Source organism: Triticum aestivum, chromosome 4A, assembly GCF_018294505.1.
Source record: "Triticum aestivum cultivar Chinese Spring chromosome 4A, IWGSC CS RefSeq v2.1, whole genome shotgun sequence".
NCBI classification, from domain to species: Eukaryota; Viridiplantae; Streptophyta; class Magnoliopsida; order Poales; family Poaceae; genus Triticum; species Triticum aestivum.
The window spans coordinates 121,383,143-121,397,185 of record NC_057803.1 but is presented as its reverse complement, the minus strand read 5'-3'; the positions used below and the strand labels follow the sequence as shown (position 1 = coordinate 121,397,185).

General features: G+C 45.6%; 2 protein-coding genes across 3 annotated transcripts; one reads left to right on the top strand and one right to left on the bottom strand.

The window, feature by feature from the left end:
• The first annotated feature begins 1,932 nt into the window (after window positions 1–1,932).
• LOC123085540 (probable RNA-binding protein ARP1) lies at window positions 1,933–4,370 on the top strand. 2 transcript variants are annotated; one of them, XM_044507196.1, is made up of 6 exons: window positions 1,933–2,265; window positions 2,345–2,552; window positions 2,661–2,817; window positions 3,375–3,414; window positions 3,516–3,792; window positions 4,031–4,370. In XM_044507196.1, the coding sequence occupies exons 1-6, from the start codon at window positions 2,068–2,070 to the stop codon at window positions 4,054–4,056; spliced, it is 906 nt and encodes a 301-aa protein (XP_044363131.1). In that variant the 5' UTR covers window positions 1,933–2,067; the 3' UTR covers window positions 4,057–4,370. The 2 variants fall into 2 exon arrangements, with proteins under 2 accessions (XP_044363131.1, XP_044363132.1); XM_044507197.1 differs by having other exon boundaries at window positions 1,934–2,265; window positions 3,519–3,792.
• A 1,239-nt stretch (window positions 4,371–5,609) lies between these two features.
• LOC123085539 (probable sugar phosphate/phosphate translocator At3g11320) lies at window positions 5,610–9,578 on the bottom strand. The gene is made up of 4 exons (XM_044507195.1): window positions 8,948–9,578; window positions 7,751–7,854; window positions 7,291–7,519; window positions 5,610–6,170 (listed from the first exon to the last, which is right to left on the bottom strand). The coding sequence occupies exons 1-4, from the start codon at window positions 9,431–9,433 to the stop codon at window positions 6,021–6,023; spliced, it is 969 nt and encodes a 322-aa protein (XP_044363130.1). The 5' UTR covers window positions 9,434–9,578; the 3' UTR covers window positions 5,610–6,020.
• Between the last annotated feature and the right edge of the window lie 4,465 nt (window positions 9,579–14,043).

Genomic DNA, 14,043 nt, shown 5'->3' with positions numbered 1-14,043 from the left:
TGCTTTAGGTGGATGTTAAATCTTAATCGGTCTCCACTGAAAAATACCAGTATATCAAAACAATGTTTTGGAACATAGGACAACATAATGTCTTCGGGATCTGGTGGGGAATTGTTGAATTATATATGAGCCTTGGGTCATATAAACCATAATTCCTCCCTAAGGTCCGTGTGGGATGTCATGACATGGTGGGAAGTTTAGTACCATAATGCTAATGGAGGAGAGTTGAAACATGTTTATAACGGATTCCCTTCTATATGTTATTGGATCTTGAGAAGGGGAGTGGTACATGCACGCTCCTCCTCCACTATTCGTCATGCCTTGCCTCGCCCACGCACACATCATGTTTCATGAACGAGCCGATCCGAGCTCAGATCTATGTCATACTTGCACTTTATTTTGTCAGTCGGGAATAATTAATTAATTTGAAATTAATTATGAGTCGTTAATGGATGTGCCACTTGTGAGAGGTTGGACCATGTGCTACAACTCCCAATCCACCGGACTATATGTTGGAGGTGTTTGCAACCCTAGTTGACACATTCCGTTCCTCCTTTCACACAACCTTGGTCGTCACTCCACTGTTCCAGTCACTGTTGTTGCTTCGAGTGATCCATCCAGTTGACCGCGTACACAGCCAGAGAAGGCCTCCGAAACCCCCGTTGTTTGCGATCCTACACTAGGAAAAGGGCGATAAGGTTTTGGGAGAGCGTCTTCGCACGTCTGCCCTCTTCGTCTTCGTCCTTGGCTTCGACTACTTTCCCGAGGCTCATTCGTAAAAAAAAGACTACTTTCCCGAGACCGACTCCATGGATGACGTTGCCGCTGCTAAGAAGAAAGTTGCGGAGGAAGCCGCAACCACCGCGGTTTTATCCTAGCCTAAATTAGCGAAAGGTATGATATGTTCACCCCCTATTTAACTGTTCATATGCTAGTCGTACTTACTGTCTACATAAATGTCTCGTTTCTATGTTCGATACATGCTTATGGATTAAATAAATCGAAAAGTGGTAATACATCCAGCAAACTCACTGTCCAGTACTGCTACTTTGTCCGCTATATATATACGCCTGGTGTACGGCGACAGTCTCATCTCATAGTTTCGTGTCAGCTAACATACGCACTAACATGTTGAAATCACGTGCTACAGAATGTCTTTCAGGTGTATGTGCATCGCCTTTTGCTGAATTGTATACTTGCATGAAACTGTATTCGATCTACTACTAGTCAAATACCAAGAAAGTTACCTGAAACTGAAAAGCCACCTTTAGGAACCACCAGTAGTAAAAATGCTACTGTACCGATCCTGAATGTTAATTAATCTCCTCGGGCACAAGATTACAGCAAGACAGTGCAAGGGGATCGTTCCATGTAGAGCGAGCTACGTAGCTAGTTGGCCAAGAAAAGGCGCGAGCACGTTGTGTGGAAAAGGCAAACTGCGAGGCCAGCTGTTTCCACCTTCTCCTCCCAGTCTGGCCGGCCCGGGCGTCCATCCGTTTTACTACTGCGAGCTGGTGTACATACAGTACGGATCTGCTGTCAATGAATCCTCAGAGAATACCAAAAACGAGACTGCGCATTTTTCACCTAAATCGGTTCATTCCCACATAATGGAAAATATCTTGCGTCCCATCGGGCCTTACCTGTCAGTGTCTACAACCTTCATCGCCCTCAATGAAAACACCGGATCTACACAGCCAGCCAGGCCATTTTTGTTCGTCACACTGGACAGGACACCGGCAGAAGAGGCGACGTGAGTGGCATCTCTCTCTCTCTCCATGGCGCAGCGCAGAGGCCGAGGGGAAGAGGCGCCAGGCTAGAGGAGCACTGGACCAGTCCGACAGACGAGTAGTAGTAGCGCTCCTGTTTCCGTTATCCACCCACCCCCCCCCCCCCCTCGAAATTATAAACGCCCGTCTATATAAAAACCCCCGGTGGCCTCCTCACCAGTCGCCACCCCGTCGTGCATCGCCATTCAGCTCCATCCGCGCGCCCTGCTCTCGTTGCGCCGTCGAGGTCGGCACGTAGGCTAGTTAGTTGGGTGGCAGAGCGCGCGCGCGGCCGGCCATGACGATGCTGGGGCAGGCCCAGGCGCAGCCGGCGGCGGCGTTCGGCGACACCACGCTGACCAAGGTGTTCGTGGGCGGGCTGGCGTGGGAGACGCACAAGGACACCCTCCGCGAGCACTTCGAGCGCTTCGGCGACATCCTCGAGGCCGTCATCATCTCCGACAAGCTCACCGGCCGCTCCAAGGGCTACGGCTTCGTCGGTCCCCTCTGCTTCTTCCCTCCATTGCCATGCATGGCCGTGGTATGCTAGCTTCTGACGCGTCTGCATGCAACAGGTGACGTTCAAGGAGGCGGACGCGGCCAAGAAGGCGTGCGAGGACGGCACCCCGGTCATCAACGGCCGCCGCGCCAACTGCAACCTGGCCTCCCTCGGCGCCAAGCCGCGGCCCCAGCCGCCGCACCTCCTCCGCCCCTCGCCGCCGACCACCCCGGCGCCGCACCACATGCCCGCGCTCCCGTCCCCTCACCACCAGCCCGCGCCAGGTACGCACGCAAATCCAAATCCGCGCGCGCTAAGCCAGTTGTTAGTTACTGCCGCCAACGTGCGTACTGACGGGCGATCACATGGCTCTGGAATTTATCAACTGGCAGCCATCGCGGTGGGGTCCAGGGGCGTGTCGCCGGTGCCGTGGTACTACCACCCTTCCACGACGCCGCCGCCGCCGCCGCAGGCCGCGCACTACGGCCACGGCGCTCACCAGCAGTACCACGGCGTCCTCCCGTTCTACCCCGCCACCGCCAACTACGGGTACGTACGCACGTCGCGCCCTAGCCGCACCTCCTCCTGCATCACGTATACTCTTCTTCCTCCTCGCGACGGCAATGCTTTTGGACTGCCTGCGCCTCGCGAGAGCTCTCTGCTACGTAGCGGTACGAGGATTCGTGTCCGGCGGCGGCGGCGGCTGAGCGTGACCGGCGCGTGTCGCGCTGGCATGCAGGCGGCCGGCGAGGCGACGTGGTCCCCGGCCGTCAGGGGGGCGCGGGGACCTGGTGGCGCGAGCACATGCGCGGCAGTGGGTCGCAGCACGCGACGCGACAAGGGAGGCACGGGCACAGGCTGGACCTGGACCGGACCGCGCCCCTCGGCCAGCCAGCTGCCTCGTCGTGCCCTCACGTGCCCACGTGCCGGCCTGCACGGCAGCAGGGAAAAAAGATTACAAAAAGGAAAAGAAAATTATTAACCTCGCCTTAATTACCCGATCTGCCCGCCTTGTCCTGTTTTTACAGCACCAATATTAAACTGACTGCATCTCAAAAAAATTATTAAACTGACCACTGATTTGTCTGCTTTGTGTGTCCATTCAGCTACTCCCCAAACTACGTCACTGACCTGAGCTACAACGCGGTAAGTTACCTACCAAAATGTTACTCCTATGCTGCTGCAGTGTCACTCATGGTAGATCGAGAATTAACGAGCGTCCATTTGCTGCTTCTGTGACGTGACAGCAGAAGCTGGGCCAAGCGGCGGCAGCGGCGCCAGGCGCGGGCGGGTCCTACATGCAGCCGCAGGGGCACTTCTCGTACCCGGCGGCGGCGGCGCAGGGAGGCATGCTCGCGCCCAACGGCATGATGCCCGTGTACCCCTACTACCACTATCATCACTACCACCACGGCTCGCAGGGGCTGGGCGTCCCGGCCGCGCGCTTCTTCCCGCCGGTCTCCGCCGCCGTGCCCACCGTGCCCGCCATCATCTCCAAGCCCACCGTCATGGTGCCTCCCAAAGGTAACCAACTTGCTCTACAACTGTTACTCCTAGCTAGATTGATACTGTAGTAGGATTAATTTAGGAAGAGTGAGATGAACGAAAACCAGTAGCGGTATTGCTAAAACATCATGTCGCAGCAGCTAGCAACCACCAACGTGCAACACAACAGCTTTGTATCGTATGGGCGCCATCTTAATATTTGCCGCGAAAGCTGGCGAGATCTGATCTTTTCTGCACTGTGCGTACGTGTGCGCAGTGGAGCAGGTGGCTGGGTGCAGCTGAAGGCACGGTGACGGTGCGAGGAATTAGAAGGAGGCCAGAGGTGCTCGCCCGATCGAGATCTGTCTGATTATAACAAGCTGCTGCACAAGAAGAAGAAGAAGAAGCGCTCGTCCACGTTCAATTCGTTCAATTCCCTCTAACTCCGTGCGCCCATGGGGTGGGCGCACGGCCCAGCAAAGTCTGTAACAAAGATTCATTCCGCCTCTCTCGTTTACCAACGTATTTTCAGTGGTAAACCCTTTTACCAAGTTGTCTGTAGTCCCATCGCTGCAAGGGGCAGTGAACCTGAATAAAATCCTCGTAATCCTCGGTCATTCTCTTGAGCTCGCAGTGGTGTGTGTCTGAGCTCGCTGAGTTGGTGAACTTTAGCATCACACTGTTAAACTGCCTGTATGCTGCTGTTCAAGCTGTGTCTCCACTTTGAAAACAGAACTTTGAGAGAGATCCTCTGAGGGAGAAAAAACCTGCTGGTGACCAAAAAAACAATCACAGATTGTCGGTAATGCAAGACCATGTTAATGTGAGCGTCATTACTGGCCCTCACGCGTAAAAAAACACAGGATACCAGATTTGTATCACAAAGAAATCGGCTCCCAAACCGGCTCTCACGATTTATCTCGTGGGAAATTTGGAGCGAGAGAAATGCGCACGTGTACCGTAACACTATGGTGTCGGTAGGGGTTTTTGTTGCTACAATCAAAGATGTATCCAAGCTATGGTGTGCTGGGGCAAGATATATGAGTAATGTAGTGTCGCGAGAGTAATGTGTTGTAATTCGGCTATTTGCCAAAAAAACCTCTGACCCTTCTTCTTAATCGATGAAAGTGGCAAATCTTTTGCCCAATTTCAGAAAGAAAAAAACTACACGAGCGACATTTGCTGGCCAAACTCCACACGATGGAGGTTTCAATGGTGCTATCGCTTCAAAAATAGTCCAGACCGTGTCGTGTGTGTAGCAGCGTTCAATCAGATCAACTCTACCGTTGTCAAATAAGAATACTTAAGCACATATTAGTGTATCTAGCCGTATAGTTGGGGGGAATTTGGCATATTTTCAACATGCATGAACATTCTATTCCCCTGTATTTAGGCATGCAATGGGATTTTAGAATTGGCTTATGCAATGTGTGATAAAAAAAAACTTGATATCGACCTGAGCTCTGCTTCCCTGCAGTTGTGCAATTTGTCATGCACCACGATATTCTCACACAACCCTCCATGGAAGTGTGTTGCGGAGAAAGTTTTAGCTTCAAATTTGTCTACAGATAAATCAAGAGATGAATACCTGAGTCATATACATGGCGAAGTTCATACACATGACAGAATTCACCAGAATAAAACATCCGAGAGATGACACATTGTTCACCAGGCAACACAGCATCAGGCTTAAAGATTTGCCCTTACAAAGCTTCAACAGGCAAGAACATTAATTATCCGACGCTAGATTTGCACCAAAAATCATTTGATGAGCTCCCTCAGAGAAAAATACTCTATAATAGAAAAAAAAACAATCACCAACAGTTAACTGTGACTAATTTCAAAAAAGAACAGTGTCAACAAATTCAGTGTCATAATATATTAGGAGGTTCTTTGGCAAAGTTTGGTACATGCAATCTTCAAAAGAAGAGAACTGGAGTCATGAACTTACAATAACTGATGAATAACGGAAAACAATTTCCGAAAACTAAGCGCATCAACCAATGCTGGCAGTGTGAGCCACAGCTCACAATTCTCTAAACACAAAAAATTGTATTCTATTGATCATTTCCATTAGCAAAACAAAGTGCCTCTGCGATCCAAGGGAAAACTACAGGTATTATTGGACTTCTCTGTCCTTGTTATCCGGCCTACATACAGCACAGAATCTGTTGCAATCGCCCCGGATGTAGTTCCCCGTCATATATTAGCTCTGGGCACCGACCGGACTGAGAAAGGACGGCCATATGTACGGTTTTCTGGGGAACTTAGGGTTTGCTACGCTTTTTGGATTCACTGTAAAGAATGACGCCTATAACTGTGAGGGTGTAACCAAGCATTCCGGTTACAGACACAGGATTCTTGAATATCAGAATTGAGACGACAACTGCCACAGCACCTTTTGCATTTCCAAGGACCTGGAAAGAAACATTAATATGTTAAATCGTCGAGCCGCTCATTTGCTGAAACAAGGACTTATCTGCTGGTTTTACGAACTAAGACAGCCTCGTCAGCAAAACTCAAACACATAGTTCACCTAATGCTATGCATTATGGTCAAATAGAATAGTTCTGAGATATTTACTCAACAGATGCAGACAAATATGTATATTTACTAAACATTTTCATAATCATAGAGCCAATACGAATTCCACAGCTACAATAATAGCAGTTCACTAGAATGGTAAGGTAAATCCCAAAACATTCTGGACCATGGATATTTCTAGAGTTTTGGTACATGGGTCAGTAGCCCAACCATAACACCCCCATAGTTTGAAGACAGATCTATAAAATGCTTCAGATGTACTCACACAGGCATGCTGCATTTAGTTATGGGCTGACTTGGCACACATGCCAAGACTTTTAACACAGGCAGATTCATACTGTATTGTCATTACCATTAAAAACAATCGTGTCAACAAGCCCACATAACAAAATGATTCAAACAAAACCTGAAGCTGTGTGCTCCACAGGAATTATGAACAAAAAATGAATTATGATAAGCATTTCTAGTAAAACGAGATAGTGGCAGTTAGCATATTTGCAAGCTCAGCAACTGACTGCTGTTAACACAACTGAAAAATAAGTAGCCATCTACATCCATATTTGGAACAAATTTTTTGATCCTATTCTCTATGTTACCTCAAAATGTACTCCCTCCGTCTCAAAATAAGTGTCTCAACTTTATACTAACTTTAACACAAAGTTATATTAACGTTGAGACACTTATTTTGGGACGAAGGGAGCCATGTACAAGAGCAGGGACCCATGTATCAACTTTATAGAATAGTTACATTAATTAAAAGCCATACTCTGCTGTGGATGTGAATTATATACAGGGCCATGAACTGATGATTAGAGATCATTTTACTACATTTCAAAATCAAATCTACAATGTGGTAGGTTAATGGAAGAGATTTTGGCATGAAAGGCCACATATAAAATAACTTCTTGTGCAACATGCTAAGCTATGCTCCAGTAACTTAAGTAACTTATGCACAAGAATGAATTTAATTAACAGTGAGAAAACATGACGTACCTGTAGAGTCAATGCGCTAGTATGTTTGGTCACCAAGAAATTGGTCAAATTGACAAAATATGACAAGCAAGAGTTGAACAACAGCAACCAAACAATGGTGAAATCCTTCTTGGCCAGTTCTATTGTAACGCCAACAACATTATCCTCCATAAAGAGGGTAGCAGGAAGCAAGAGAATGACAGCAATCGGAGCCATGTACAAGAGCAGGTTCATAGAATTAAGCTTCTCCCTGCAAGATGGCAGAATAATCAAGAGTCAAGATATACCTTTTTTCAGAAGGAAGAGTCAAGATATACCTAAATACACAAAGCCTAGAAGTAGACATACAACACCCAGAATATACCTAGAAATACAAATCCTAGAAGCTTCCTATTTTTTGTCTATATATTTTGCTCATGAATAGTATAGAGCATCCATTCATAATGTGTCACCCACACAAATGCAGAGAAAAACTGATTACCCCTCAGAAGACAGAAGAATTCCTTGCAACACGGTCTTCAACGCCCTTGCGGCAGTGGCTCCAATGCACATGATGAATCCAAACAGATGAAAGCTAGGCTCGCCCTGTAAATTTGGTTTGCGCCTTAATAGTTAGTTGATGAAAAACATGCAAATCTAGCTCTCCCATAGACTGCAAGAATAGCAACAGTTCACTAACTACAGAAGATGCATGCAAGTCATAATCTACTAAATGTAGTGCTGCTACCATCATCCCACAATTTGCTGACCCAGTATGTTACACTGGGAATTACGACAGCTACATAACCCAGCACCCATCGCAAGCGGATCAACTTAATTTCATAAGTAATTTCTTGTGATTCAAAACCAAAGGTCTAAGGGACAAATATAAAATCTTCCTTTTCAAGAGTATTCAAGCTATATACATCAGCATCCACAAGTAATTTCTTGAGATTTAAAACAAAAGGGTTTTTCCATCTCCAATCTTATAATATACATACTGAAAAAACCAATAAAATTGAGATATAAATAAATGTGGGTTTTTCCTGTAAAGGTCAACTTGGAAACTAAAATTTTCACTGTGGATTTTTATGGCATAACAATTTTATTTTCAGTTTTGCTAGAACTCATCCAGATGAGATATAATTTGGTCTCATTCACCTTTCATAGCCATTGGATGTGATGCTATAAGATGCGTGTGTGCTGACGTGGGTTGTTTTTGTTCTTGATTTCCAGGTGAATGAGACCAAATTATATCCCATTTAGATGAGTTCTGGGTACTCCCTTTTATTTTCTCAGGAACCCGAACTAATCCCCCCAATGACGATATGATCATGCAAACAATCAGTCAACCGGATTACTCTCCAGACAACTAAATGGCTGTTAAAGGATTAGGATGCCTGGACATGAGGCAAACTATTGCCCACCCCAACTCAACATCCCTAAAGTTCTCCCTAGGGGAGAAAGTTGTCGACGTATCAGACAGCACGCTCAATCAACTCGAGAGAGTTGCCTACCATTTTAGTCCAAGTAATTAGAGACTATTGTGGCAGATCCTCCTCTCCCCATCAGCTAGATCTCAGTCTCGCTGCTCCGGAATCCCGAGCTAGCGAAACCCGAATTCCCCTCAGATCCAACCCCGACACCAACAGATCTACCGAAAACGAGGGACGGGGAGGGAGCAGATAATATAACTTACGCCGCTGGCGATGACGACGCCGGTGACGACGGGGACGAGAGTGAGGTACGTGATCCACGACTCCCGCTTGACGGTCATGATGTAGGCGAACACGGCGGTGAAGAAAGGGGTGGTGGCACCGACAGCCTGATTGAAGGAGACGGGCAGGTAGCGGAGCGAGACGTTGCCGGAGACGACGGAGCCGCAGAAGACGAGGCTGAGCGCGGAGATCTTGGCGAGCTGGACGCGCGAGCGCACGAGCTGCATGGGCACGATCCGGAGCCAGGCGATGGCGGCGTAGGAGAAGAGCGCGCAGGCGGACATGTGGCACATGGTGAGGAAGATGGGGTACTTGAAGCCGTAGTTGCTGAGGAGGTACTTGTTGAGCAGGAGCACGCCGATGTTGGAGGAGTACCAGGCGGTGACGAGCCCCACCGTGAAGAAGCGCCCGTTGGCCGCAGCCCCCGCGCCGCCCGGCGCCGGCGACGCGCCGCCCTTGGCCGTCATCGCGGCTGGTCGCGCGCGGGCGCGCGCGGATCTGAGGAGGGGGGAGGCGCCGGTGGTGAGAATGACGGGGTGGGGTTGGGTCGCGGTTGAATTGGTGGTGGGTTTGGGCTCGGAGCGGAGGCGTATGAGCTTGTGTTTATGGGAATTGGGAGGAGACGGCTCCCTCTGTCGGTGGATGCAGCGAGAACGGACGGGGGCGGGCGACTGGTTTTCTCTTTTCCCGAGCTAAATTTGCTTCGTTTAGTATTTATAATATTATAATATAATTACTCATATTCATATTTATTCGTGTACAGTAGTCTTGTGCAATGTTAATTACTATGCATATTGCTGATATGTTGCAGTATTAAATGAGGAAAAGAATGATACTAATTTCATGTCATCATAACTTACCATAGCATTAGAGTGCTATTAAGGTCATTTAAAATACCAATTCATGTTTAATCATTTCTTAATTTTCCGATACATGGCAAGTCAGATAAAAAATGTCTACACATGCTTTTTAGCTACTAACCGCAACAAATGGTATTGAGGCTATGCCCAAAATTACTGACATCCGGTCGATGAGATATAAATGAGCTGTGATCTGTCACCGAGTTGAGTTTAAGACACGTCACCTCCCCGCGATAAAAGGCATAAGGGGTCACCATTGTCGCAACTTGCGGGTTTGGGAACACGCCATTTGCAAACAAATGGCATTGACGCTATGCCCAAAATTGCTGACATTGGATCAATGAGATGTGAATGAGCTGTGATCTGTTGCCGAGTTGAGTTTAAGGCACGTCAACTCTCCGCGACAAATTGGATTGGAAGATAAGGCATAAGGGGTCATAATTGTCGCAACCTGCGGGTTTGGAACGTGTCATTTACAAACCATACCGATATGGGTTGCTCTAGCACGTTCAAGAAAGTATAGGATCGTAATTTAGTATTGTATCATGTAATTTAAAATACCAATCCACATTTAACTCTTCCCTAAATTCATGATACAAGTTAAAATAAATTTTTTGAAAGTTCTTCTGAGGTAAAAAGTACAACAAATGACGTTACACTATGCGAAAATAGATGATAATGGGTCGATGAGATGTAAATGAGCTGTGATCGCGACAAAATATATTGGAAGACAAATCATAAGGAATCATAATTGTGGTTACCTACGGGTTTGAAAAAATGCCATTCGAAAACCCATACAGAGGTAGGAGATGATGTAATTAAGTGCGATAACATATCACGGCCAATGCTACAAGTTGTGTACATGTATGTAGGATGAACAAATGTTTGTGATACAGGTTGCACTACCAAAAAATAGCATCAGACCATATGGTGATGACATATAATACTTAGCAAAGAGTTGTATCTATAAGATTTTTCTAAAAAATAATTGTGGCTAAAAACCATAGATGTAGAATATGGATAGGAATGTGCATGTGTGAAATTTGGTAAAGTAATAAAATCATTTGTGGTCCATACTTATCATAACTTAAAAAAATTACTTTACGTAATAATTGTAACATGTGTTCATTTTACTTGATTTATTTTTCATAATTTTCTCTAAACTCATAAATCTTATTCTAGTAGTGTCTTGTTATTCATGATGTTTTTATCAAATCTTTATGATGTTTATATTGTTTGTAATAGCAATGACACAATGTGCTTGTCACCTAGTTTGTTCTTTTAGGGTGTTCATCGCAAAGGAAAAATCCATGATGTGGAGGAGAGAGGAGAAAGAACATATAAAACAAGTTCTTCTGAGACTTTACTGCAAGAAATATAAGTAACTTTTTAGGAGACTAGAACAATGCATGTGCGTTGCTATGGGGTATAAATACTATGTAAATAAATGTGATTCTGTAAATAAATGCTTACCAAATTATGTAACTAATTTACCTTATAATTTGACGAGAAGTTTCGTAAGTAAATTAAGGTGGTTGATTATCATAAGTGAAGATGCGGTCAAATATGGCACGGTGAATATTCGCAAAAAAATGGCGTGGTGAAAAAAAAACGGCTAGATGGAAAAAATCGATAAAGGGACATGGTGGCATGAGGGAAACCGGTTGACGAACAGTTCTCCTTGATAGAAAAAAGAACACCACTTATTTTTTAAGTAGTAGAGATTGTTTTCCTTTTCGATATAGAAATAGAAGTCCAAGAGTCTGCCTAGTTGTCTTCCTAGGTTGGTTTGTTCAATGCTAATTCCTCATGTAAAGTTGGCTGGTCATAATGGAGAGTAACTTAGACTAGTGTCATGCATATGACACTAGCCCAAGTTATTACCTTTATAATGCAAAGTAACATAATAGTAGTATATTAGATGGCTTTATTTATTAGCCTGTAGACTCATCTTGTCTTGAAAAACGCTATGTTACAGTAACATATTATGTTACCACTTTTCATTAATTACTTGCCACATAAGTAAAAATTTCTTGAAGTGTGTTATGTTACTAGCTAAGTTACTCCCACTATAACTAGCCTTAGACTAGTCATAATGGAGAGTAACTTAGACTAGTAACATCATACTCCCTCCGTCCTTTGAAGAGTGTACTTCCAACTTTGTTGGAAAGTCAAACTTTTTTATGTTTGACCGTATTTATACAATAATGCATCAACATTTATGCCATCAAATTAGTAGCATTAGATTCATGATAAAATATATTTTCATTATATACCTATTTGGTTTCATAAACATTGATATATTTTTGCACAAACTCGGTCAAACATTGAGATAGTTTGACCCTCCAACAAAGTTGAAAGTACACTCTTTGAAGGACGGATGGAGTATTTTACTAGGCTATGTTACTATCTTCATAGTGCGTAGTAACATATGCGTGTTGTCATGTTATGGCTCATTTATTAGCCTATAGACTCATATTGTCTTGGTATGTGTGATATTACAGTAACTAGCTAAGTTACCACCATCACCTTTCTCGTCATTAAATATGTGCCACATAAGCAAAATTATCTTGAAAAATATGATGTTACTCCCACTATGGCCAGCCTTAGAGAAATGCATCGCAAGAATGTTGAATAGTCAGCTCTCGGTGATATGCTTTAGGGCCTATTCAGTTGACAGGGAAAATGAAGAGGTTTGGCAGGGATTGGCAGGGATTACATCCTTTATAAGCCAAAACCTCCTTTAATCCACTCCAATCCACCTATGAGGAAGTGTAACCGAACAAAGCCTTAGAGAACTAAGCCCCTGATGATATGCATCGAGAGAGTCAACCACTAACTACTCTACCTTGCAACATCCTTTTTTCCTTTGGAATAAACTACCTTGCAACATCCTAATTACAGAGCTATAGCAACTACTCTAACAACATTGGTCGTACTGTAAGCCATAGCGACACAGCCCATCCGGTACCAATACAAGATCTGCGGAGCGTGTTCGGTGAGAGGTTGGGTTGAAACGAACCCGCAGCTGGCAACGACGACCTTAAATTTGGCGGCAGCGCATGAACACCGACTCTACAAGACTACAACCCAGCCCAGCTCCATTACCAGCAATTATTTAGTTGCTAGTAAAACTTTCGTAACCTAGAGAAGTGGCTACTGCCGACTGCACGCGCGGTGCGACGGATCGTGGAAACGGCCGCCGTCGACGTCTTCAGCGGCGGCAGCGGAGTGATTGCCTGCCTAATTCCTGGACCCGGTCGCTCACGGTCCCGGAACGGATACGGTCCAAGTATATAGGGGTACTCAAGTATGAACGGAACTCCTACACGAACCGGCGGCGAGGTGGCCGTGCTAGCTGGGCGCACACGAGTTGGTTTTCCACGCGCCATTTGGAGGAAGTCAGCGAGATCGTTCCTGCACCTAACCACGCTAGTTAATGCTTGATCACACTGGTAAAGTAACAACGACGCGTAGTGACGGGGACGCGTGCCAAAGTTTGTGCCTAAGTCCTTTCCAGTGTACGGTATAGACGCTGACCACTCACTCTTGTGAAGACACCCGTCGCATATCACTGGTAGTAGTTTCTATCGGCAAAGTTGGCACGATGGACCGCTGCAAGATATGTGGTACTCCCTGTGTAAACTAATATAAAGGCGTTTAAACTAGTATTCTAGACGAGTACGATCGAGTCGCTTTAACGGGAGGAAAAGGCACGGGCAAACGAGAGGAAGGCATATTCTGATTGCGCCCCATTCCCGAGGAATGGAATCGATTCAATTTTGCTGCATCTTGTGGTGACGAATCGATTCATCGCCTCGTCGCTCTGCTGATTACTCCCTCTTCACAACAAAAGCAGCAGAGCGAGGTGCGAAAATACTTGAACTGTACGATATGTGTGACCCAGTACCACGAAAAGCATTGCAGAAATCGTACGCTAATGAGCTGTCACGAGGCAGACCAGTTTCACGCGATCCCAAATTTGGCCATGTGTATCAGTGCGTGGAACCGAGCCGTTGCAAGTTTTTGCCGACCTCAACTCTCTTTCTCATCACGATTCCTTCTAGTCAATAGGACTGACTATCTCTATAGCGAGTAAGGTATATACATATGATGTCATGCAACATTTCATTTATTAGTTTGTAGACGTATCTTGCCTTGATATATATAATGTTACTCATAACGTGAGTAAATGCATCTCCAACGGCAACCAGTAA

Coding starts and splice junctions, on each gene's coding strand:
- LOC123085539 (XM_044507195.1), bottom strand. CDS start 9,433: ATGACGGCCAAGGGCGGCGCGTCGCCGGCGCCGGGCGGCGCGGGGGCT. Junction 7,855..8,947: donor GCGTCGTCATCGCCAGCGGC/GTAAGTTATATT, acceptor CCAAATTTACAG/GGCGAGCCTAGCTTTCATCT. Junction 6,171..7,290: donor CTAGCGCATTGACTCTACAG/GTACGTCATGTT, acceptor GTTTCTTTCCAG/GTCCTTGGAAATGCAAAAGG.
- LOC123085540 (XM_044507196.1), top strand. CDS start 2,068: ATGACGATGCTGGGGCAGGCCCAGGCGCAGCCGGCGGCGGCGTTCGGC. Junction 2,266..2,344: donor GCTCCAAGGGCTACGGCTTC/GTCGGTCCCCTC, acceptor TGCATGCAACAG/GTGACGTTCAAGGAGGCGGA. Junction 3,415..3,515: donor CTGACCTGAGCTACAACGCG/GTAAGTTACCTA, acceptor GTGACGTGACAG/CAGAAGCTGGGCCAAGCGGC.